The following is a 26,474-nucleotide window of genomic DNA, read 5'->3' on the forward strand; positions in this document are numbered from 1 at the left end:
AAAATTGAATTTTTTAATTTTTAAAATACTGAATTATTTTTTTTCTTGTTAATTATTGAAAAAAAAATTATTTTTAAAAAATTTAAAAATTTAAATAATTAAATTATAAATTTAAATGGATTAAAAAATAAATTGAAAGTGATAAAATAAGAATTAAAAAAAAAAAAGTGATAACAGAAATGAATTTTACGAAATATTAAATTATGGATTTAATAAATAATTATTAATAAAATTAATTATTACGGTGTATATAGATGTTTGCTTAAAAATATCAGCTAAATTAGGTAAGGTTGTCTCTTTTTGAGAAGCCTTAAAACAACGTGACTGCATCGGCGAGATTTTTTTTTTATAAAAAAAAAAATTTGTTTTTTTCATAAAAAAAAATTCATAGATTTTTTTAATAAAAAAATTTTATTGTTTTTTTTAATGAGAAAAATTCATTGTTTTTTTTTCATAAAAAAAATTCACTGTTTTTTTTTTAATAAAAAAAAATTTATTGTTTTTTTTTAATAAAAAAAAAATTCATTGTTTTTTTTTTTTTAATAAAAAAATTTTTTTTTGTTTAATTTTATTGAAAGAGAGCTTTTAAATAATTTTAATGAATTTAATTCTAAAGCGTCCGCTAGATGGATTCTAATCAAAGCGCTCTCGCAAGCGAAGCGTCAAATCCAGTCAACAAATGCGCTGATTAATTTAAATAATTTTCGCCGGCAATAAATGTGATAAAGTAGCACTTTATCACATTTTTTGACAGTCCATAAATTTATTTCATTATATTTAATAAACAAATTAAAAATAAAACAGCTCAAAATCATGCCAAAAATTTTTAAGCATATTTCATCGAATTTTTTGTTACAAAAAAGAAATAACTGATTGCTCTCTCGTCGACACAGTCGCATATGCCTTAAAATTTAGTCTGTAAGACTTAGATAATATTAAAAAAAAAAAAAAAAAAATAAGATAAAGATATCATTTTGTTGTAAATTAGTTAAGTAAGATTTAGAACTGTTGATATTCCTTCGATTTAAATCAATCGACAATTCAGTGGCATTCTATTGATACTTTTTTGATGGCTAAAAAAACATATCGAGTTAGACGATCATAAAAACTTTATTATTTTATTTTCACTTGATTCAAAATTTTGATGAAAAGAAAAAATTGAGGGAAAAATATTTTGTAAAATATTTTTTTAAATAAATTTTTTAAACGACTGAACCGAATTATAAAGTGTTGTAATACTAATTAATAAAAAAATATCATTATTCATAATATATGTACATCAAATTAGTCAATATAAATTTCTTTTTTTATTTTTGACGTATCAAAAGAATGTCAATATTTTATCGAAGATTATTTGTAATGACAATTATAAAGTTGTATAAAATAAAAAACACAGAAGACAACATCTTGTGTAGGAATGATTAATTAAATAAAATGTTGAATGGTTATAATTAACTGTCTAATTTATTTTTCTTAATTAATAAATTTATTTAGTTAATTTTTAACATTATCCTGTTAATTTATTAAATTCCATCAGACTGTATGACTATTTTTTATTACTGTATACTTAAGAAGCGTATACATTAATATTACAGGTACAGTTACAGAGCCACAGCCTCGGAAAGTTAAAAAATTCTGTAAATGCAATTGTAATTATTTTAATTCATTAAAATAGCTGTCTTTATAATGTTAACTGCAATAAATATCAACGATATTATTTTTCAACAATTTTAATCTTGATAATAATATCTACTATATTTTTTTTCCAATAAATTTCTTGAAGATAATTATCTCAAATGTACTTATGCACCGCGATAATATATATTATAAAAAAATATAAGTAAAGAGCGTATCAAAATTCATAAAAAAGCCATAGTTGATATAAGTGTAAGAAATTTTTTTTTATAATTATTATTCAATCTATTTATTTGTTAGTTTATCTATTTATAATTTTCAAAGGCACCTTTTTAATGATTGAATAAAAATACGTCCACTAAGGCTTTTTAGAAATGTATCAAAATATTTTTTTGTCAATTTTATTGGAATGTTTTTTTTTTTTTTTTTTTTTATTAATTCGTTTTTGTAAAATTACTTCAAGTTAAATCACCAAATTAATTTTTTAAGTCGTAATACTTTTGATAAAATAATTATTTAATTTTTTTATGGCAATTTTTAATTTAAATTACGACTTTTTGAAACTAAAAAAAAAACTTTAAAAAAAAAAATTTTTTTTAATAAAAAAAAAAATTGCTAATTAAATAATAAGTGATTAAACTTAAAGTAACTCAGTAATTTATACCCTTATGGCGAGTCTCAAACCAGCCTCTCCAAACCAGACTCTCAAATCAGCCGCAATTAATAAATAATTCAATAATAATATTGAACATCTTATATCTTGAAAATTGCATTGATAATTAAATATATAATTAATTTAACTGAAAGCTATAATTATAACTAACGATTTAATTTATATCGAGACTAGAGACCTACCAAGAATAGTCAGATTACTCTAAATAGAATACTAATAGAAAATATTAACCTTACGGATTAATAATATAAATAAATAATTTTAATAATTGATTTCTTCTTGCCTTCGGTTACAAATTAAGTTTTACTCTTAAAACTTTAAATTTAATTAGCTGTCCATTTTTAGACTGTTGAGACTAGATTGAAAGTACGCTAAAATAATTCTCATTACTTTTGATTAATTTTAAACTACGTTGTTTTGAGCGTGGCAATACCACTCGGTTTTTCTTCTTCTTCTGATTTTGTGAAAGGCGTAACCACTTGTATATTCACTGATATATACAATGGATAAGTCAATTGTTTATCTAACGACATCACTTGTTTCTATAAAATAATTAAAAATTAATATTTAAAATAAAAATAGAAAATTTTTATTAAAAAAAAAATTACCTCTTCATTTTTATGTAACGTTAGTCTTAATACTCCTGAATTTTGATAGTGTTTTATTTGTCTCTGTTCGTTTAATGAAAATAAACATACCCTGTAACAAAAATTATTTAGTAATTAATTAATTAATCAATAAAATAATTAAGTTATTATAATTATATAAGTGTTAAACTTTAAACTTTTTATTGAAACTAAAATTCCAGAAACTCATTAGCCCTTTTCATTTCTGATTGGACATTACTCTTGCTTGGTAATTAAATAGACATGATTAAGGGTTGAAAAGCTTTAATTAACTCAGGAAAGTTTAGTTTCAAAGTAGTTAGTTTAGAAATTACATTGCTTAAAGTTCGACATATTTCATTACATTACAGTATCGCTTGACAAATTTCAAAAGAGTGCATAAAAAAATTTTTTTATGCTAATTTATTTAGGAAAATTTTTTAAGCTCAAAAATTAGAAAAAAAATTTTTTTTAAGTTAAAAAGTCAATTTTTTTAATTTTTATAGCAATAAAATTATTATAAAAAAAATTCCATTAATATTTTGAACGACTTAGGACTCATTTTCACATTTATAAGTTTTTTATTAATTTTTTATTTCTTAATAATTTAATTAAATAATCTAACAAATTAAAAAATTCAATTTAATAATCTTGAAATTTTAAACAATTTTAAGTTGAGTCAAAATAATTTTTTTTATTCAACTAATTTGTTTTCTTGCATCTCATTTTAATTTAATATCAAAATTTTATAAATCGCATTGCAATATTCAAGAACAAATTAATTAAAAAAAAAATTATTTAAATAATTATTACCAATAACTCTTACCTAATAATAATATTTCGTTTACTATGATTGGCACTAATATGATTAGCATCCGTCCGATTATTCCGTCTGATCCCCAGCGAGGAGGTATCAAGATAAACGACTAAATCAAGCCCAAATTGAAAGGCCGTCCACCTCCAAATATGTTCGCCAGGTTTTTCTATGCACCTGCCACACCTGAAGCACTCTTGGGCGAACTCTTCTTCATCCATCTGCTTTGGTCTAAAACATAGCCAAAAAAACAGCCTATCAGTTTTACAGAAGCTGAATAAATTCTCAAGAAGATCTGATCCGGAAAAAAATCAAAAGTACCGAAAGACAATCGCTTGAAACGGATACAGGGCCGAAATACTGAGGACGTTGTCGAGTAATCTGAGATAGGGCAAAGGATAAAAGTTACATCATATGACTGGTCACGGAGGATAAATAAATAACTTTAAAAACTCACCCACAATCAGCGTCTTTGTCTGCGTCAATACGCAGCAGATGCAGCCACTGCTCCTTGTAAGCATCGTGGAGCCATTCAGCCGGTATTAAATTATCGCTATTCAATATTTTAACATCTTGATCGTGCAGCAATAGGTATTTCATTCTAAGTGCTCTGAATGGCTCTGCAAATTCTTTTCCCTCCGCGGTTTCAAATAGTGCCTTTGTCCACGCGTGTTTTTTAAAGTACTCGTCCACTTCGGTGTCTTCTTTATTTTGCATGTGAATAAACAGCCTGTTAAATTAAAAAAAAAAATTTATTTATTTAATTAATTTAATTATTGAAAATTTTTTTTTTTAATCTTTTTTAATTATACAAATATTAATTTTTAAATTGCAACTTTTTTATTGGTCCAAAGAAAAAATTATGAGAAAATTTCTTTTTAAAATTTAATGTTGAACAATTTTTATTTCAAAAATTTTTTTATTCGACCAATATTTCCGCTGTAATATCAAAAATTTGACACTATTAATTATTAATTATTTTTTTTAATTAAGAAAAAAATTTTGACTACAGTATTTATAAATACCAAAAAATTGGGCCAAAATTTCTTCATTCAAAATCTGTAAAACTAATTTAAATATATTTTGGTAGATTTCACTCAACAAGAAGTTAAAAAATTAATAATCCTCAACTTAAATTCGATAAAAAAAATTTTGTACCGCTTGGGTAAAGCTAGTTAAAAATAATTGTAATTCTAAAAGTGTATATAATTGAATATTCATAAATTACCATACACGTAACATCATATATATACAAAATTCAGTCTGTATAGCGACAAGTTCCGAGCTTTTAATCAGTTCCACCATCAACTCGGGCGTTATTTCCTTCAAAAACGACGGATACCTTGACCCATAACCCAGTAAGTTAACTTCTAACCAGCGTTTCGCGGCCGCTTTAACAGTAGGCACTCCATAAGACACCGCCGCGTTGTAGTAAGGTACAACTGTTTTGATATTTGTTGTTTCTATCATTATCTCCGTGCATTGATCTATCAAGCCTTGAAGTTGAAATAGTGTCGATGTCGCGAGTATTGAGATAACATTTTTAGGCTCAATACTCACTTCGTCTTGGTAAAACGACCCCAGTACTATCGACAATGCTGAAAAATAAATTATTTTTTTTAAACCGTGACCCAGATTAGATTACATTAAATTAGAGTCAAATAATTCCAATTAATCGATACAATTAATGAAATACTGAAGAAAATTAAATAGAGTAAAAATAATAAAAATAAATATCTATAGTTTGTTGATGCACTGCCGTAAAAGGCAGGCAGTTTCTAAATTTAGATAAGTAGGTCAATCACAGCGAAACGTGTGAATTTATACAACAAAAAAACTTTCACTTTTTAATACTTAATAAAAGATACGCTCTCTTTCTTCAATTATTATTACTCTATTTTACTCAATCGTTAAAATTTGTATTATATTTTTTTATTTAATTTTACTGACTTTATTATTTTACTAATTGTAAATTAATGCACTCTAAAAGGTTTATAATACACGAAATAGACAAATAATTTTACCAAAAATTAATTTAAACTTCAAATACCAAAAATGCGTTTTTTTGTGGTAATAAAATATTTCAATCTACACAAAAAGAACAAGATGACACTGGATATCATCCCAGATTATACTGAGTGAAAAAAAAATTTCAGATAGTAGCTAGTATAATCCAGATTATAATGAGTATAATCTAGATTATAATGAGTATAATCCAGATATCACTCAGTATAATTTGAATTTTTCTAGCTACTATCTGAAATTTTTTTTTCACTACAGATATCACTGAGTATAATCTGAGATGATACCCAGTGTCATCTTATTTTTTCCGTGTACTTCCCAACAATCCAAAAGCTCTTGATTGTAAAAAGAAGTTATTAAGCAAGAATTTTGAGAAGTTGATTAGATCTATTGAATTTTAAAATAAAAAATTATATTACATTACAAATTATTGTATAATTAGTCATAAGAAAACTTTATACTTTGTACATTGTAATAGCTAATAATTGTTTAACTTGATTGTATATACTATTAAATATAATTTTATTTTCCTTGTGTCTATGCACAGGTGTCATGCACTTTTATAGAATTTATACTAGAAGTAAAATAAATAAATAAAATATTCTTACAGTCTAAAGATATATTTGAGTCTGTGATTTCAACTGGGACAAATTTTTGATTTGTTTCTTTCCAAGATCCTGAGAACATACTCGCGAAATAAGGACTCTGAAAAAATTTTAATAATTATTATTATTATTAAAATAAATAAAAATTTAAAAAGTAAAATTTTAAATTAATTATTTATAATAAATTACCTGGCTTATATAAACTTTGTGCAATCGCCATGGTCTTCCTAGCATGTAAACAGTTATGTCACTTCCTTTTTCTTCTTGAAATAATGTCTTGTAAATATATTGTGCAGTTGTTAGCAACTTTCTTCTGTAAAAAAAAAATTTTTTTTTTAATATTATTGTTATTATTGTCACATAAAAAAATTTCTTATCATCAGAAAAATACAGACGGCAATAACAAGTGTAAATATAGATAGTGTAATAAAAAATATTAAGTAAATGTTATCTAGAAAATTTTTAAATTTTTGTCGGTAGTAAAAAACATGGATATATTTTAAAGCTACATGAATAGAACAATACAGGCATATACACCTATGTGATGACATCATCTGTTAAAAAAAGAAATGTCTCATCCTGTCGATTGCCATGAATTTAAATTAATAAAAAAAAATTATTGTTTTGTGTTATATAATAAACATTTTTCAGATAAAATAAAATAATATTTAAACAACTGTTACACATGTTGTTGGTACTTGGTAATTAAATAATCGATTATTTCGCTGGCATGAATGATCTAAAAATACAAACATAAATACATGTATGATTATTAGCACACATGGATTTAATTAGGGGAGTGAACTCGGTGATAACGGACATGCTAATAATTAAATAGATTATTTTGTTGAATAATTATGATACTGAAGTTGATAGACATCTGACAGAATTTTTATAATAATTAAATTTTTATGATAATAAGTTTAGCAGATATTTAATAATTTTTAGAATTTTTTTTAACAGTTAAATTATGACCAAAAAATAAAAATATGAAAAAAATTAACGTGTAAAAATTTTTAAAAATTAAAAATGCAATTATTTTCAAATAATTTTTTGGATGATATTAAATTTAGCTGTCACTTTACAATTGTTTTAATTTTTTTTAATAAATAAATAATAGCAAAAAAAAATTATTTAAAAAATAGACTTGTAGAAATTTTAATAAATTAAAAGTGCAATTTTTTTTAAATAATTTTTTAAAACAAATTTTTCTGTTAAAAAAAATTATATAGTGACTGGTAACTTTAATATCATTAAATAGCATTTAATTTTTTTGTTATAAAAATTGAAAAATGTCTTTTAATTTATAACACTGAAGTTGACGTATATTAACAATTTTTTTAGAATTTTATAACAATTAAATTATTAAAAAAAATTAATTAAAAAGTTTCACATGTGATAATTAATAAAAATTACAAGTGAAAATTTTTAAAAGCATTTTTTTATTGAAATTAATTTGTTAAAAAAATTTTTAAAATTGACAGCTGACCGCTAATTTCAGTATAACAAAAATATATAAATAGTCTGAATAAAAAGACTTACTTTTTAGGAGTCTGAAGAGTTCTATCAATAAATTCCGAGTCTGAGTCACAGTCATCTTCCTCAATGCATTTTCGCTTTCGTCCACGATAAACAGTATTAACAGCAATGTTTGACATTGATGCTATTTTACTCACATAACCACCCATTTTTATTTATATTTTTATTTTAAAATATTTCTGTCTGTTATTTCTTCTTTGAACTTACTTTATATTTTTTTTCTTCACTCAGTAAGTACTTTTTGTCTGTATTGTTGCTAGGTACGCTGAAGTATTGAAACTTACTTGTAAATACTCGGGGTAATTTAATTGAATTTAATCTCATGAAATTTGAATAATTGAAGCTAGCATGGTTCAGTGGCCGAGTGTTGAGTATTTTAAAATCTCAGAGAAACGTACAAATATAAAGTAGCTGGAAATGGTCTTTCTGCACGAACACGAAAACGTAAACATTTTGCAGCAACCTGCGACACACGGGGCAGCTGTTAGCACCCACACACTTGAATACGCTCACAGTAACAACATTTCAAGTATGTGTACACGTGATTTTTTTTTATTAGCTTTGCTGCCGCTGCTGTATATTTGAGATTGAAGACGCCAATACTGTTGCTGTCCGTGTTTTTGTTTTTTCTCCTCTCTCCAGCTGATGAGTTTAAATCCTACGCGCATGCGCGCTTTTTTAAAATGAGCGCCAAAAATTTAAACTTTTATTTTATTCGAAAATTAATTAAATTTTAATTAATTAAATTAAATTTTAATTAATTAATTCAATCAAATAAATTAATCAAAATTCTAGATTTAAAAATTAAAAAATTAAAAAAGATGTCTGCCGATTTAATTATTATAAAAAAAAATTTTTTTATAACTTACAAAAAAAATTATATATTATTTATTGTAACATTAATAAATACATTTCATTTTTTTTGTTTGACAATTATTAACATTAAAAATGGAATGAAAATACATCAAGTCTTTATCGTCAACATTAAATTGAGTAAGTAATATTTAAATTACAAATTTTTTTGTTTGCAGTTAATTAAAAATTTAATAATAAATTATAAGTCAACGTTCGAATTAAATTTCATATTGAATATTATAAAAATTCTTTCCGAATTTTAATTAACTTGTTAGAATTATCAAAAATATAATCTTCAATAAATGTTTTTCCTCTAACACTCAATTTTTGTTGACAATTAATCCGCTAGTAACAACCTGCTATTAAATCATAAACGATAAAAATAAAACTTGAGATCTTTAAACTTCAATAAATAATTTGATCAACAAATTAATCGTTAGTAAATAAAAAAATTGACTTTGAAATAAAAAAATTGATTTTAAAATAAAAAAAAAAAAAAAAAAAAAAAAAAGTCTTTTTAATTATTAAAGTTACTATTTTCCTGAGTTTCGTAACAAATCACTCCGATTCATTCGGATGACTTGTTTTAATATGGTGACTGAATTCGTACTGAGTAGTGAAACGTTGCTTGCAGTAAGGACACTGGTAAGGCATCATCGGATGCGCTGATCTCAGATGAGCTACTGCCAAGTCTCGTAGGACGAACGGTGATTGACAAACTCCACAACGATATCTGTGTAAAAATTAATTAATTTATTAATTATTTTAATTTTAATTCCTAATAAAATAAAAATGAAAAAATTTTTACCCTCCAGAAGTTCTGATAAGTGTTCTCTTTAATGGCACAGTGTAATTTTGTTCTTCAGGCTTGTCATCAGGCTCTGAAAAAAAGGACTCTGGTTTCAACTTAGGCATCGGTTTTACATCATCAGTATTTTGCACCTAAAAATAAATATAAATTATTATTATTATTATTTTAAATTGCAAACGACGTTAAAAAATAATTAATAAATAATATATTTAACCATATTAATTAATTTAAAATTCTACCTTAGGCTCGATGTGTATTCTGATATGTAAATTTCTCAACTGCGAGGTATCAAAGGTCGCTGGACACTTAGGACATTTCAATTTCTTAATTTGGTTGCCGGGTGAGATTGTTGGAGCAGTTGATGAAGACTCCTTGGTCGTAAGTAATTTACTAGGCGAATTATTCTTTCCAAACTGAGGCACTCTGGCACATTGATGAGTAATAAGTGAAAGTTCTTTAAAGAAAATTTTATCACACTTCGCACAGCGATATGTTCTATCTACTACGTGAATTTTTTCATGATTCTCCAATTGGGATTTTTCTGTGAATGGTTTGTTGCAGACTGAACAGTCATAGGTGACAACCTTAGCACGTTTATGAGACAACTGAGAAAAAAAATTACTTGCATTAATTCTTTATTTAATATAAATTAAAAAAAATAAATAAATAAAAATTTAATTTACTACCTCATGCCTTTGTAATTGCCATTTTTCCCTGAAAGTTTTTTTGCAACTACTGCAATTAAAATTCTTAATGTTTAAATTGTCCGAGTGTGTTTGAAGATGATTCAGCATTGTCGTATGATCATTGAACCATTGTTGACAAATTCCACACCGCGCGACATTTTTATTAACATTTGTATTCAATGACGTACGCTTTGCTGGTCTCTCTTCATCAAGTTCATCCTTATCCAAAGTCTAAAAAATAAAATTTATTTATTGATTTAATAAAATTTATTTTTTACAATTAAAAAAAAAATTTCTAATTTAAAAAATATTCTCCTGTAAAAATAAAAAAAAAATTAATTAAATAAATGAGAATAAATTAATTAATTAATAAATAAAAATAAATAAATAATTAAATAAATAAAAATGAATAATTAAAAAAAAAAATACCTCAGAAAAAGTTCGACAGCGATCTTTAGTTCTGACTTCCCTTTCTCTCGCCTCTCTCTCATCATTCAGCGCTTCTTCTTGCTCAATAGTACTAATTTTCGGTTTCATAGGTGGTTGCTGATTATGTTCACTTAGTTTATGAGCTGCTAATCTTATAAATAAGCCAAAGGATCTCCCACAGATATCACACTTGTGTTTTTTCGGTTCGTGTGTCCGCATATGGTTCGACAACGCGCTTTGCTGAGTACAAATCTGTAATTAAATAATTAAAAAAAATTAAAAATCAATTTTTTATTAAATTATTAAAAAATAAAAACTACCAAATCAATAATAATACCTTTCCACATGTAGGACAAACAAGACTTTTGATTCCATCATTTGGTTCTCGTTTCACTGCGTCTAAATTTACGTGGTTCTGCATCAAGTCATGAATTTTCTGATAGGGTTCTGATTTGATTTCATTTTTATCTCTGTGACACAATTCTAAAAAAAATTTTCATTTATTATAAATCCAATAATATTAAAATATTGAAGCAATTTTTGTAATAAAAACCTTCGTGTCGTGTTAATTCATCAAAAGTCCTGAATATTATTAAACATTTTCCACATTCGGGTTTTTTAGGACATTCAAATTCCATGTGCTTCATTAAACTCTCTTTGGTCCTAAAAAAAAATCAAATTATTAATTTTTCAGGATTTTAATTTACTCCAAATAGAAAAAAAATTTTTTTTTAGTATTTTTATAAATAAAAATTAATTTAGCATGTATTTAATCATTTTTAGAATTTTTGTAACAAATAAATTATGACAAAAAAAAAATTGAAATTTAGAAATTAACAAAAATTAAAAAAAAATTTATTTATTAAATAATTTAATAAATTATTGACATTAAAATAAATTTAAAAAATGACCAAGTGACTGCTAACTTTAATATCAACTTACTTGCAATAACTATTACACATCGAGCAACACAACTGAGAGTTACTCTTCGGTGACACATCCTTGCAATCATTAACAGTCAGGTCCCCTTTGAGCACCCGCTCCAAAATACTAGTCTGCTTTTCATCAAGGCATCCATTTTCTCCAACAGTGCTCGCGTCAGCTAAGCTGTGGTCACTATCTCCAACCCCGGACTCGAAATCCAGTTTATCTAGATCAGCATCAGCTGGTTCTTCTTTTATCTGAACTTCACAGGGTAGCTCGACCATGGGTTCTGCTTCTTTCTCCCTCACTGGAGCGAATTTTGCCGGCAATGGAACTAACGGCGGTGGAGCGCGTTGCTTTATCATGCAGAGCCTGACCTAAACTCAATCAATTTATAATTAATAATTATTTATTTATTTATTTATTAATTTAAATAATTAAAGAGAAGTAAAAAAAAAAATTACCTGGCAAGGGTCAGGAGAAGCAGACATAGCATCCAGGAACATCTTGACCGCAGTGAGATTCTTGCTAGCCAGCAATTTAAAATGCATGTTCTTGTAGACACTCAGGCAATATTCTCTGAACTCGTAGACATCATCCAGCCTGGCAGCGCAAAACTGGCAGATTTTTTTGGGAAGCGGGTCACTTTTGTACACCATTACAGGCAGGCAAACGCGCAATTTCTGAGCAACACGTCTGCGAATACCTTCTTCACCGAATATCTCGAACATTTCGGTCTTTTTTTCTGAGCACAAGCGGCAGGAACCGCTCCAGTCCAATGGGGCCATATTTATTTATTTTACGCCAATTAATTTATAATTAAACAACAATCTGGTGAAATAAAAAATAAAATATTAAAATTAATTTAACTTATATTTAATCATTTTATAAATAACAAATAAATTATAGCAAATAAAAATTGGTATGTAGAAATTTTTACAAAATTAAAAAATGCAATTTTTTATAAATGATTTTTTTGTTAAATAAAATTAAAAAATTGTCAAATGACTGCTAAATTTAATGAAATGTAATAAAGAAAATTAATTTAGAATTTTATAACAAATAAATTGTGGCAAAAAAAAATTGACGTAGAAATTTTATGACATTTTTGAATTTTTTTTAACAAACAAATTTGTTCAAAAAAATTGCATTTTTTAATTTTTTTTAGATTTTTACAGGTCAATTTTTTTACAATAATTTATTTGTCACAAAAATGATTAAATATCGACTAAGTTAATGACATTAAAGTTATAAATTACTTAAATATTATTAAATTTTATTTAACAAACAAATTTATTAAAAAAAATTGCATTTTTAATTTTTTAAAATTTCTGCATGTCATTTTTTTTAAATATCATTAAATATCTGCTAAATTAATTTTCATAGAAATTAAAAATTACAATTTTTAAATAAAAATATGCAATAAAACAGAACAAGTTGGTTAAAATAAAACAAACAGTGGTCACAAAGAGCCAATAATTAAAATTAAGGTTATTCGTCACAAATTGTCGTATTTTTTTTCTCTAGAAAATTCCACACCGAGATTCATACTTAAATATATTTATCACAGTTTTATCAACACAAGCTGGTGACATTGTACTTAATGCTGATGATAGATAGTTCAAGTGGATGGATGTAAATCACATTTTGTTGCACTTATTGAATTACAAGTTATACAAATACAATATGTCGATATATTTGATATATTTATAATTAATATGTAGGTTTTAATACTTAGTAGTGAGTAAGCTGATGATCAGGTTGTATGTAACATAACAGATTTCAGCATTGACTTTCACTCGACATCTATAACTTGGCCGGAGATCTTAGTCATGGGCAGTTGGACAATCTCCAGCGATCCGCCATGCCGTTTTATAAACACTCAACCTCTTTAGACTTCAGCTCTAGACTTACAGCTGCTCCTGGCTCCCAGCTCTAAGCTAAGAGCGTTACTCAGCTTTCAGCTTTCAGCTTGTAAGTTGTACATACTACATAGCAGCAGCAGCAGTCACTGGCAGTGGCAGCTCAGTCCCAGTTTCTGCCTCAATCTACATACTCCCGATACCCAATACAAACTCAGTTCTCAGTCCAGTGCTTCTTAAGTTTTGTTATATTATCAAGTGTAACGACATCTGGGATTCTCGGCTTGGTAAATTAAAAAACCGGTTCTTGCACCTGATTACTGATTATTTATTAATACTTGTAAGTATAATTATATATATTTGCTCCAAAAAATAATTTTTTAAAAAATTGCATATGAAATTTTTTTTTTTTTTTAATTTCTAAATGTCAATTTTTTGTATGAAAATTAATGAAAATTAATTTAGCAGGTATTTAATAATTTTTAGAATTTTTTTTAACAAATAAATTAAGGCAAAAAAAAAAGCTTGCTCTAAAAAATAATTTTGTAAAAAATTGTATTAAAAAAAATTTTTTTTTTTATAAATGTCAATTTTTTTAATGAAAATTAATGAAAATTAATTTAGAAGATATTTAATAATTTTTAGGAGTTTTTTTAACAAATAAATTATGGCAAAAAATAACAAACAAAAATTGACATGTAAAAATTTTTAAAAATTAAAAGTGCAATTTTTTAAAAATAATTTTTTAGAATTAATTTAATTGTAGAAAAAAATTTTTGTTAATTTTACTTGAAAAAAATTTTTTAATAATAAAAAATTTTATTTTGGAGTAAAGAATTAAAAAAAATAATTTTTTTTGTATTTTAAAATAATTTATTATCTTAATTATACAAATAAATTGTATTTACTTGTATATATTGACGTAATTTAAATCGCAAATGATAAAATTTAAAATCAAAACAATTTCTATGTGTTTTGACACGTGAGCAAGTTTTCTTAACCTCGCTTTGTTTATTTTTAGCTTGTGGAATAAAAACTTCATATTTTTCAATTAAAAATCTTGTTTTATAACACAATAATTGATAAAAATGGGAGAACTCGAGTTACTCAGGGAGAAAATTGGATTAAGTGAGCAGAAAGCCAAGGAAACGTTGAAAAATGCTCAAGTTACTAAGAACTTGCTCGCTTGTATTGCTGAGGTATTTATAAAATTATTTTATGATGTATTTAATTTTTTTTTTTGATCATTTTTTTCAACAAAAAATTTTCAGATGTCAACTAATATTAAATAAATTATTTTTAATTGTTAAATAAAATAAAAATAATTAATTTACAGGCTGATAAGTTTGGAAAACTCGATAAAGACTCAGGAATATTATTATACCATTTGGCTTCTAAGATCAAAGCTCAGATAATTGACAAATTGAGTTTTGTAACTGAGTATATTGTCAATAAAAAGCTGGACACTACCCAGCGGGTTGAAGCCGCGTTGGCCTACTTGTTGAGCAATATTCGCGACAATGTTAATATTCCAGAGTTCGAAGAGGCTTGTGGTGTTGGAGTTGTTGTCACTCCGGAGCAGGTTGAAGCTGCAGTTGAAAAAGCTATCAAGAATCACTTAGATGATATTAAAGAGCAAAGGTATTGTAATGAAAAATTTACATGTAGAAATTTTAAAAAATCATTAGTGAGAATTAAAAAAAAATTTTTTTTTTTTTGTAAGATGTCTGCTAATTTTAATATTATGTTAATTTTTTAATTATTTTAGATACCGATTCAATTCAGGTTTATTAATGGCAGAAATAAGGGCCGAGTTAAAATGGGCGAGTGGTGAATCTGTAAAAAATGAAATTGGAGTCCAGATGATTGATATTCTTGGGCCTAAGACTGCTGAAGACAAAGCTCCAGTTGGTAAAAATCAAAAGACAAAAGCTAAAGCCGCTGATAAAGCAAAAGCTAAAAGTATAAAAAAAGATGACAAAAATGACAAAGGTATTAAAATTTTAATTAAAAAATAAGTTAGCTGGCATCTAAAAATTTTTAGAATTTTTTTTTTTCATTAAAAAAATTATTACAAAAAAAAAATATTTAAAAAAATTTCTAAAATTTCTACTTGTTAAATTTTTTAGATTACATTTTAATTTTTATAGAAATTAAAAAAAAAAAAAACAGTTTAATTTTTAATTAACAATTTTTATTTTCAAGATTCAAACCCAGCTGACGAAAATGCAGACTCAGCAAGGACAATAAGCGAGTTAATGAAAACCAAAGTGCACTTCCACAAGCCTGGAGAAAACTACAAGACAAACGGCTACGTGGTGACTCCCAATACGCACAAATTGCTCGCGGAGCATCTTAAAATCACCGGCGGGCAAGTCCGGACCCGTTTTCCCCCGGAGCCGAATGGAATTCTTCACATCGGTCACGCGAAAGCGATCAACATAAACTTCGGCTATGCAGCAGCGCACAACGGAATCTGTTACTTGCGCTATGACGACACCAACCCCGAAAAAGAGGAGGAAAAATTTTTTACAGGCATCCGACAGATGGTCGAGTGGCTGGGGTACCAACCCGCAGCAATCACACATTCATCAGACAACTTCCAGCAATTGTACGAATTAGCAGTGAAGCTGATAGAAAAAGGCCATGCGTACGTTTGCCACCAAAAGAGCGAGGAGATGAAGGGGTTCAATCCTCCCCCGAGTCCTTGGCGCGAGAGACCTATTTCAGAGAGTCTCCGGCTGTTCGAGGACATGAAGAACGGGTTGCTGGACGAGGGAGAAGCTACCTTGAGGATGAAAGTCACTCTAGAAGAAGGCAAGCAGGATCCAGTAGCTTATAGAATTAAATTCACGGCTCACCACCGCACTGGAGACAAATGGTGCATCTATCCCACTTATGACTTCACTCACTGTCTGTGCGACAGTATCGAGAATATCACGCACTCTCTCTGCACCAAAGAGTTCCAGACAAGAAGGTCTTCTTACTACTGGCTCTGCAACGTCCTGGATCTTTACTGTCCGGTCCAGTGGGAGTACGGCCGGTTGAATTTGAGCTACACTGTCGTGTCTAAAAGAAAAATCGCTAAGCTAATTGACGAAGGCATCGTTACAGACTGGGACGACCCCAGATTATTCACCCTGACTGCTTTAAGAAGACGGGGATTCCCTCCAGAAGCAATTAACAACTTCTGCGCCCAAATGGGAGTCTCTGGAGCCCAGGCTGTCGTTGAGCCGGCAGTTCTTGAAGCTGCTGTTAGAGATGTCTTGAATCTCACCGCCCCCAGGCACATGGTGGTCATCGACCCTATTAAAGTTACCATCGCTAACTTCACAAACCAGCTCCCGACTAAAATTGACGTCGCTGATTTTCCCTCTGATCCTTACAAAGGACAACATTCTATTGCTTTTGATGAAATTGTGTATATTGAAGCCGCTGATTTTAGGGAAGTCGAGGAAAAAGGATTCAGAAGACTCACTCCCAAGCAATCGGTGGGGTTGAAGTATATTGGGGTGGTCTTGACGCTTCAGAAAGTTGAGAAGGATTCCAGTGGGAAAATTACTGGGCTGGTTGTTCGACAGGAACCGGTCAATGATAAAAATAAACCCAAGGCCTTTATTCACTGGGTTGCTAAACCCAAACTTGCTTCTATTAGGCTCTATGAAAAATTGTTTAAACATAAGAATCCGGAGGATGTTAATGAAGTTCCTAATGGGTTTCTTAGTGATATTAATTCACCGAGTAAAAAGGAAGTTGTCGGGTATATTGATGCGGGCCTTGATGCTGCTAAGCCTTTTACACAATTTCAGTTTGAGAGGAATGGATTCTTTTCAGTTGATCCTGATACTCGACCAGGAAAGGTAAGAATTTTTATTATTATTATTATTATTATTATTATTATTATTATTATTATTATTATTGTCGCTTTTTATAAATTAATAATAATAATAAATTTTTTTTTGTTTTTTTTTTTTTTTTTTTTTTTTTTTTTAGCTTGTCTTCAACCGAACTGTGACACTTAAAGAAGATGCAGGAAAAGTGTAATTTAAAAATCTTAAAAATAATTTAACTGATTTTGTACTGATTAAATTAATGAATAATTTAATTTTTTTGTACACCGTGCAATTAATAAAAAATTAATTCATCATACAAGATTCATAAGTAGGTACCATATATTTTATATTTATAAATGCATCTTCGCCACCATATCTCTCCAATACTTCTAAAGTTTCTTGAATCAAGTCCGCTGGATTTTCTCCGCGTTGCTGAGAGTAATCAATACCTTCTCCAAGATTCACTGCATAAAATTTAAATATGGAACAATTTTAATACTTGGAGTAATTTTAATTAATTAATTAATTACCATTTCTGTCTTTGAGTAAATTAGGAATTGGAAGAATTTGTCTGAAGTAAGGAACCAAAGATTCGCCAACACAATCAGCAGATCTGACCAGCCACTGCAAAGCTCTCATTGTTGTGCAAATTATCTCCGGAACTTTGGTATTCAAAGCATCTGCAATAGTGGATAAATATTTATTATTGTAATTATTTAGAAGACGCTGAGGACATGCAAATCTGACTATAACTTTTAATTGGTATTATTAATTGTGGCACGACCGGTAATATTTTGGGACCACCGTGCTCTAGCATGTCCGATATTCCCTGTTCGACCAAAAATTTGTACGGGTGCTCGGTTTCAGTCAAGCCGTCGAAGAACATCGGTAAGTAGTGATGGAAATCCAGCTCTTCTATGTTTACTTTCCAGGTTATTGATGAAGAGTCATTTTCTATTGAAATTGGAAACAAACCGCGTTCGTAAAATTTACGGAAGTTTGACGGTTTTGGCGGAATTGGTTTGTAGAGACCACACTTGGGAGGTTTTGCTACAATTGTGTTTTCCTGAAATTTTTTTTTTAATTTAAAAATTTAATTTTTTTTTTAAAATGTGTCTTATAATTTTTTTATACCGCCAATAAATACAATTTCATTGTAATTTTTTAATTAAAATTCATAACAAATAATTCAAATTTTTTTTAATTATAAAAATTTTAATTTTGAAATTACAGATTTTTTATTGGTCCTAACAAAAAATTGAGAGACATTTTTTTTTTTGTAAAATTAAATTTTGAATAACTTTTATTTAAAAATTTTTTATACAACCAATATTTCTTCTGTAATTAAAAAAAAATCACCATAATTAATTATAAAATTAAGACAAAAATTCTGGCTCTAATAATAATTAATTTTTAAATTTACATTTACCTGAAGAGCTTGAATTGTAAACGCTGGAACAACTCGGGGTTTTTTTTTATACTTTGGATTATTTTTATGAATTTCAGCCCAAAATTGCCGCTGATTTACCATTATTAAAATTAAATTTATATAATTAATTTTTATGCAATTGTTGGACAAATAATTTTATTGTGCTGTTGTAGCGTAAATTTATCAGTTAGGGGTTAAACAAACTGTCAGCTGCCATAGCAACCTTAACGCACTGCGTCAAAATGCTAAATAATTAATATTAATATTTATATTAATACATACATACATTTACACACTTACTACAGTAAATAACAAAATAATAATAAATTGTTTTATCAATAATTAAGATGGTCGTTTGAAAAATATATTACATTTTATTAAATTGCAATAAGTATAAATCATAACATAATTTATTAAACTAAATGCAATTATTACACATTAACAGAAGATGTGTGGAATTCCGGATCGCTGAATAATAAATCACGTTTTTTAGGTTCTTCTTTGTCATTTTTATGAAGTAATTTAAATATTCCAGTGCCTATTGGTGCAGGGATTCCCATAATTATTGCCTCGGAAACTCCACTGATAACGTCTGTCTGACCGTAGTACGCTGCATCGAATAAATGATCCGCTGTACTTTCAAACTGAAATAAAAATAATTTAATTAATTTTTTATTCATTACTTATCAATCACTTATGCAAACTATTTTTGTTTTTAATAATTTTTACTATTTAAAAAAAAAATTAATATATTTTAATTAAAAAATTAATATAAAATTAAAGACTTAGTTATTGACAATGGCCTAGTTATTTGAATTGCAATTTTATTCTAATTAAAAAAATAAAATACTCTCAAAAAATCAATTTATAACTTTTAATTTATAATTCAAAAGTTATATTTATTAATTTAGTAGAGTTGATTTTTTTTTTAAAGAAAATTGCAAGTGTCATTAATGTAATCTTATTTTTTTTTAATATCTTTAGAAATTTTTTTTTTTTTTTTTAAATGCAGTAGTTGCACAACGCATTAATTCTTTTGGTTTTTAGCTGTTAGGTTGATTATATGAAAATAAATAAATAATTGTTCAATAACTGGATCTTTTACTTTAAATAATAAAAATAAATACTTACAGAAGCTAAATTAAGAACAGATTCTTTCATCTTAGCTAAACCTTGTCTAGTAATACCATTGACTTCTCCATAACTGGTCATCAAATCAGCAACAAGCATCGAGTGCCGTCGATCTATACTCATCCCGTGATTCTCCATAACAAGTTTAATTTCCGTCATGATAGTTGAACGAGCTGCTTCAATTCCCAGAGTTTTGAACACCTCCATGGTATTATTGGAGGTAGTTTTGGTATTAAAAATACCTGAAGTCGCCATGACTTCACGAAGATTGTCACCTTCAACAAACAACTTGAACTTCTTCTTTTTCTTTACCTTCTTCTCTTCGTCACTGGAGCTACTATCAACAGCTTGTTCATCAATGTGAATGATCGCTCTCGAGACCGAAGGCATTCCTTTTATAATAACTTTAGGCACCGCTTCTTTTAGAATGTTCAACGAGTGGCTCATGCTCTGCTTAGCGTTTGAAACTGGGACGATTGTCAATATCGAGCTGCTGTGAACTTTCACCTCCTTGAAGTGCTTTTTTAATTTAGCCGTCTCCAGCGAGTACTTGATCGAGTTGACGTCGACTTCCAGCATCAGCAGTTTTATTCTTCCGATATCGAGTTTTACCAGAAGAAAACAACTATCTGGAAGTATCACTTCTTCAAAGTACTCTGTTACTTCTCCAAGAGTTGTTTTTTCAATTCTTCCTTTGACTCGACGCGCAAAGTCCTCGTTTTCATCATCCGTGAGATAAGCAGTGATAATTGGGGTGCTGATCTTTGAGCTGGCGTTTATTATCTCTTTTATTCGAGGGACACCCTGGGTGATGTTCATAGAAGCTACTCCAGCAAAATGGAAGGTCTTCAAGGTCATCTTTATGGAAAAAATAATATATTATTAATATAAAAATAATAATAATTGTGCCAAATTTAAAAATTGAAAATTAAGCTAAAAATCAATAAAATAAAATTAATATTATAAAATATTATTTCAATTTTTAAAAAATCAGTCTAAAAAAATTTATTAAAAAAATTTCATTGCAAATTTTATGTAAAAATTTTTTTTTTAATAATTATCTTTTTAAAAAATATTTTTTAAATTATTTAGTGTGTTTCAATTAAAGCATAATTAATTATAATTAAAAAAATCATAATAACAATAATGAATAATTAAATTCTAAAAATAAAATAATTTTTTTTACCTGAGTTCCAGGTTCTCCAATACTCTGCGCAGCCAGAGCACCAACTGCAGTCCCAGGTTCAATTTTCGCTCGCATAAATTTCTCCTTGCACGTAAACATAAACTCCGAAACTTGAGTAAAAGTAACTCTCTCCAGCTGCTGAGCAGCCTTAACATTCGGTGGATATTTTTTCCTCAGCATAGAAATTTTCCTTGCAACCGTAGTAAGAAACGCTGTGAGTTCATTTTTAAATTCCTCACTCAAGCCTTTAAACTCTTCTTTGGCCAGTAGCAAAGAAGCAGCCCCAACAACTTCCGAGCCAGACATAGCGTCTCCATTTTTATCAGGAACCTTGGCACGAACATGATCAAGCACCCTCTTGTAGTCCACAGGACAGTCCTTACCTTCCATGTAAGTAGGATCCATAGTATCTCCACCGTACTCAAACTGCACAATTCCCCCGGAGGAATTCCTAACAGTCATGTCGTAGTGCAAGCACAAGTCTTCAAGATTCTTCATCAGTCTTCGCTGCATGTACCCAGTATCCGCAGTTTTTACAGCAGTATCAACCAAACCTTCTCTGCCACCCATCGTGTGAAAGAAGAACTCCGGCGGAGTGAGCCCCGAGTAAAAAGAATTCGACACGAACCCTTTAGCCGCGGGGATTTTGGAGTGTCTGTCAAAGTGCGGCAGCGCACGGTCTTCAAATCCATTTGAAACACGATGACCGCTGATAGCTTGTTGCCCCACGCAAGCAATCATCTGAGAAATATTAATATAACTTCCCTTACTCCCAGAGAGAGTCATAATCAGCGGACTGTTGCTGCGGTGGAGCTCTTTTAGACAAGCTTTACCAGCCTTCTCTCGAATATCAGACAGCTCCTTCAAGATCTTGGACTCCAGAGTCTCTTCCATAGAGCAGCCAGGCGCGAGTTTGAGCTCCCCGCTCTCCATCTGCTTGATCAGGTCTTCACAAACTTTATAACCATGCTCGAGCAAGTCCTGCTTGGCCTTTAGCAATCTCTGACCCGGAGTGACGTCTCCAATCCCGATTGAGAATCCGCGATTCATTAAATAAATACTCGCCATTCTGGACAGCCGCCACATCGCAGTAGTTGCTGCGTCCTCGCTCCAGTCTCTCAGCAAGACGTAGAAAATATTCTGCTTGGACCCAGAGCCAAGAGTGTTTTTGTCCATAGAGCCAGCTAGCAGCTCAGAGTTTCTTATTACGACAAACGAATCATTCGCGCAGAGTTCTTCTTTATCTGTGTAATTTTTTCCCTTCGTTCTTAAATTAGCCAAAATTTTGCAGCTTTTATTCGGGCGCAGAATCAAGCTGAAAATTTGCTTGCCGGTCCAGAGTGGACGAGGCTTTAATATTGCTGGCTCTGGCATATCTATCTGCATGTTTGAGTCGGCTCCGGCCAGCAGGCAAGCTGCTAGCTGCCAGGCCTCGGATTTATTCAGAAAAGTGTCCTTCTGGGTGAGCATAAACCCTCCGGTTAAGAAATCTTGAGTTGCTGCGATCAACAGCTCGCCGTTACGCGGCGTGACTAAGTTAGACTTGTTTCCCATCAGGACTAGAGCTTCCGCGCGAGCTTCTTCGGTCTGCGGCAAGTGCACGTTCATTTCGTCTCCGTCAAAGTCAGCGTTGTAAGGATTGCACACGCACTCGTTGAAACGGAAGGTACGGTGCTCGAGAACTTTTGCTTTGTGCGCCATTATACTCAGCTTGTGCAGTGAAGGTTGGCGGTTGAACAGAACTAAATCGTCGTCTCGCAAATGACGCTCCACTATGTCGCCTATTTTCAAATTCTGAGCTATCTCGGCTCTGTTGGCGAAGCCTAAGAATATTGAGGTCACTTCTTTGTTCTTCATTATTTTTACATGGTTCGCGCCTGGGTGTTTGTTAGCCCCGTTGAGGACCAACTGACGCATCTTTTCGATGTTTGCTGTACACACTCGCTCGGGGTACGTCAATGTTTTAGCGACGTGAACTGGTATGCCCACCTGCTCTATTCGCAGATTTGGGTCTGGTGATATTACGGTACGAGCGGTGAAGTTTGCACGCTTGCCTGATAAATTTCCTCGGAAACGACCTTGTTTTCCTTTTAACCTTTGGACCAAACCCCGACCTGGATTTGTTGGCTGAAAAATTTATTTTTATTGATAAACAAATAAGGGATAAATAATTATTGTCGCGAGACTTGAAATTTTTTTAAGGGGATATTCTGGGCTAGAAATTTGAAAGAAAAAAATTATTTTTTTTTTTAATATTTACAAAGCTTAAGAATATGTCTTCTTAGTAAGTCTTCTTTATAGACTTCTCTATCCCATAAACTATTCTCATACCCAAATTTCAATATTTACTATTTTTAAAAAATTAGGAAAACTCAAAAAGTGGTACAAAAATTAATTTTTTTTTTTTTTAACCACCTACTTTATTAGCTAACTTCTTAAATTTTGAATTTTTTTTTCTGTATTTTCGAAATATTAATAAATATCTTATAAAAATATTGATTGTCTTTTTTTACACTTTAAAAATTATTTTAAAGCTTCTTAACCAGAATACCCTCTTAAATAAACGAGGTCTAAAAAATTGGATTTATAATTTTTTAAAACTTCTAAACATGGAATTTTTAAAATAAATTTTTCTTGATATAATTTATTAATTTAAAAAATTCTAAAAATTATTAGATGTCTCTCAATTTCAGTATCATTTTTTTTTTCCAAGAATTTTTAACTGATTATTTACAAGATAATTTTATTTGAAGATTTTTAAAATATTAGTATGAAAAATTTTCAATGTTGAAAAATAAATAAAATTTTACCTGTTTATCCAAAGGAATTCCAGTGACTTGACTGTTGATGTAGAAAGCAGTATGAATTTGGATGAACTCAAGAACATCATTGTACTGTAACATCTTCATGCCTCTCTCTCGAGACTGTTTTATTTGATCATTGAGCAAAACAATCTGGCTCAGTCTCATGGTTAAGTTGTCTTCATTTGTACCAGATTTAAAATCAGATTTGACACTGGGCCTGATACAAATTGGCGGAACAGGTATTCTGGTGATTAACAGATCTTTTGGCATCCCGGTATTTGGATTCATCATTAAAAACGGCACATCGTTAACTGGTATACGTTCAAATAAATTTAGCACCTAAGGAATGAAAGTTTAATTTTTTTTTTTTTCAATCACTAATTATTTATTTAATAAATAATAATTACCTCAAGCGGATTTAAAATGTAAGCCAAATGAGAAGTCTTGAGTGTTCCTTCTAGCTCTTTGTTACTTTGCATTGCCGTTTCATACTCAACTAATTCATTGGCCATCACCTGGAGGTCACTCTTTTTTGACTTTTGGAATTTTTGGTGTACAATTTTTAACAGACCAGCTTTTTTTACAACACCATTTAAATCTCCACAGTATGGACACACTGACTTCTTTTTAACCTTTTTTAAAATTAGTGCTCTCAGAGCTTTGCGTTCCAAGTAACCGAGATTTGGATTTGATACGCGCTTAACATACTGCGCTTTTGCCTGTTCGTCTAATAATACACGAGAACATTTCTGTAAAAAAAAATAAATAATTGTAAAGAAGAATTTTGCTTTAATTACAAAATAATAATTAATAGTGTCAAATTTTTTACATTACAGAGGAAATATTGGTCAGATAAAAAAGTTTTTGAAATTTAAGTTCAAAATTTAATTTTCTAAAAAAAAATTTCTTGTAATTTTTTTTTTTTTTTTTTTTTTTTTTTTAAGGACCAATAAATAAGCCATAATTTCAAAATTAAGATAAAATAATTAAGACAATTCTTTTAATTCTTATAAAAAATCATTTCAACAATAAAAATACTTAAAAAAAATTTTTTTTAAATTTTTATAAGCCGAATTTTTTTTTCACAATAATTTAATAGTAAAAAAATTTTTTTCTGTCAACTTCAGTGTCATAAAATTAAATTTTACTAAAATTAACTGAAAATTTTTCTTTTAATTTTTTAAAAATTATTTTCTAATAAAATAAATTACAAAAATTTTTAAATCTCAGCTAATTTAATTTTCATAAAATAAATTACCTTGCAAATAGATTGTAGAATATTAACAATAGACTTGAAATATCCATAATGAAAAACTGGAAACTCAAGATTAATGTATCCAAAATGCCCAATGCAATCAAGGTATGGTAAATTACAAGTTTTACATTCACCTTGTTTCGTACAAAGTCCCTGAAATAAATTTATCAATTAATATAAAATTAATTTACAAAATAATTAAAAATAAATTTTAATTACCAGTCGGGGGTCCAAGGCACTGTACGGCACAGGTGTGTGATCTTGCTCTGAATAAAGTGGATGACAAACGACATTAACATGTGCCTGTCTCGCAATGTCATGATGACTGTTTATCGCAAATGTAATGTGAGATCTAGAATTAAAAATTGATAATTTAGTAATTAAATAAATAAAATTGTAAAATTAAATAATCATTAAAAAAAAAAAAAAAAAAAAACAACTTACATTTTTTTAGCAAGATGAGTTTCCCGAAACTGTTCCTTAACCATCTTGAGGTTATAATTTGTTTATTGTGGTCAATAGAGTAATTAAATATTTACTAGTTATCAACAATTAACTATCAGCTGTTCAGCTGTCAGTAAATTAATTTTGTACCGAGAGTAAGTTTGAATTTATTTACATTATTGTAATTTTATACAGTTGATGAAAAATACAACTGCGGCAAATTATTTCCGACAACATTTCTCACGTGTTCACATACTTTTGAATGCCAACATGTTGTGCACAAGCCAAAAATTGCTGTTATGCTGATGCAACTGAGTAGTTACTGACGTCGCTTCAGATGGCCATACTTAAATATTCTATGAAATTCATGACATTAAAGTTAGATGAAAATTAATTTAGCAGACAGTTGATAATTTTAAGAATTTTTGTAACAAATAAATTGTGGCAAAAAAAAATTGACACTTAAAAATTTTAAAAAACTATAAATGCAATTTTTTTTTAATAATTTTTTTGAACAAATTTATTTGTTAAAAAAAAATTAAAAAATTAATTTTTTACTTTTTTAATTTCCTAGATGTCAATTCAATTTTTTTTTTTGTCATAATTTATTTGTTAAAAAAATTTTTAAAATGAATTATTATCTGCTAAATTGATTCTTATATGAAATTAATTAAAGTTAGCTTGATCACTTAATAATTTTTTAATTTTCTTTAACAAAAAAATATTCTAAAAAATTATTAAAAAAAAAATTGCATTTTTAATTTATTAAAATTTCTACAAGTCTATTTTTTTAATAATTTTTTTTTTTGCTATAATTTATTTGTTAAAAAAAATTAAAACAATATTCTGCATTTATATTAATTACATAAATTAATTTTTGACACATAACGACATTAATATGTACAAAAAAAAATTAATCAGTAAATTACATT

The 26,474-nt window shown here is 28.4% G+C and overlaps 5 protein-coding genes across 7 annotated transcripts; 1 reads left to right on the top strand and 4 right to left on the bottom strand.

Annotated features, from left to right (window-relative positions):
- Window positions 1-1,442: 1,442 nt before the first annotated feature.
- On the bottom strand, window positions 1,443-8,489 carry Gcl (germ cell-less). 2 transcript variants are annotated; one of them, XM_074248126.1, is made up of 9 exons: window positions 7,897-8,489; window positions 6,544-6,667; window positions 6,358-6,454; window positions 4,956-5,325; window positions 4,185-4,457; window positions 4,049-4,108; window positions 3,740-3,958; window positions 2,917-3,007; window positions 1,443-2,850 (listed from the first exon to the last, which is right to left on the bottom strand). In XM_074248126.1, the coding sequence occupies exons 1-9, from the start codon at window positions 8,040-8,042 to the stop codon at window positions 2,716-2,718; spliced, it is 1,515 nt and encodes a 504-aa protein (XP_074104227.1). In that variant the 5' UTR covers window positions 8,043-8,489; the 3' UTR covers window positions 1,443-2,715. The 2 variants fall into 2 exon arrangements, with proteins under 2 accessions (XP_074104227.1, XP_074104228.1); XM_074248127.1 differs by lacking the exon at window positions 4,049-4,108 and having other exon boundaries at window positions 7,897-8,486.
- A 337-nt stretch (window positions 8,490-8,826) lies between these two features.
- Window positions 8,827-13,522, bottom strand: LOC141530294 (uncharacterized). 2 transcript variants are annotated; one of them, XM_074247317.1, is made up of 10 exons: window positions 13,333-13,522; window positions 12,063-12,429; window positions 11,617-11,975; window positions 11,228-11,337; window positions 11,012-11,157; window positions 10,675-10,926; window positions 10,246-10,476; window positions 9,799-10,164; window positions 9,557-9,690; window positions 8,827-9,481 (listed from the first exon to the last, which is right to left on the bottom strand). In XM_074247317.1, exons 2-10 carry the CDS (start codon window positions 12,384-12,386, stop codon window positions 9,307-9,309), a joined length of 2,097 nt encoding a protein of 698 aa, XP_074103418.1. In that variant the 5' UTR covers window positions 12,387-12,429; window positions 13,333-13,522; the 3' UTR covers window positions 8,827-9,306. The 2 variants fall into 2 exon arrangements, with proteins under 2 accessions (XP_074103418.1, XP_074103419.1); XM_074247318.1 differs by lacking the exon at window positions 13,333-13,522 and adding an exon at window positions 13,150-13,277.
- Window positions 13,523-13,664: 142 nt separating this feature from the next.
- Window positions 13,665-17,614, top strand: Glnrs (Glutaminyl-tRNA synthetase). Its single transcript, XM_074247316.1, has 6 exons — window positions 13,665-13,800; window positions 14,482-14,659; window positions 14,797-15,101; window positions 15,229-15,452; window positions 15,666-17,320; window positions 17,454-17,614. Exons 2-6 carry the CDS (start codon window positions 14,549-14,551, stop codon window positions 17,502-17,504), a joined length of 2,346 nt encoding a protein of 781 aa, XP_074103417.1. The 5' UTR covers window positions 13,665-13,800; window positions 14,482-14,548; the 3' UTR covers window positions 17,505-17,614.
- LOC141530295 (parkin coregulated gene protein) lies at window positions 17,597-18,913 on the bottom strand. Its single transcript, XM_074247320.1, has 4 exons — window positions 18,723-18,913; window positions 18,047-18,359; window positions 17,824-17,973; window positions 17,597-17,757 (listed from the first exon to the last, which is right to left on the bottom strand). Exons 1-4 carry the CDS (start codon window positions 18,822-18,824, stop codon window positions 17,597-17,599), a joined length of 726 nt encoding a protein of 241 aa, XP_074103421.1. The 5' UTR covers window positions 18,825-18,913.
- Window positions 18,914-19,064: 151 nt separating this feature from the next.
- Window positions 19,065-25,988, bottom strand: LOC141530292 (DNA-directed RNA polymerase III subunit RPC1-like). The gene is made up of 8 exons (XM_074247315.1): window positions 25,543-25,988; window positions 25,318-25,450; window positions 25,102-25,251; window positions 24,251-24,592; window positions 23,850-24,182; window positions 21,040-23,166; window positions 19,854-20,711; window positions 19,065-19,366 (listed from the first exon to the last, which is right to left on the bottom strand). Exons 1-8 carry the CDS (start codon window positions 25,584-25,586, stop codon window positions 19,154-19,156), a joined length of 4,200 nt encoding a protein of 1,399 aa, XP_074103416.1. The 5' UTR covers window positions 25,587-25,988; the 3' UTR covers window positions 19,065-19,153.
- Between the last annotated feature and the right edge of the window lie 486 nt (window positions 25,989-26,474).

The sequence above is a fragment of the Cotesia typhae genome, unplaced genomic scaffold (assembly GCF_013202065.1).
Source record: "Cotesia typhae breed Kobodo isofemale line unplaced genomic scaffold, CoteBio_Ctyphae contig_5, whole genome shotgun sequence".
Taxonomy (NCBI): domain Eukaryota; kingdom Metazoa; phylum Arthropoda; class Insecta; order Hymenoptera; family Braconidae; genus Cotesia; species Cotesia typhae.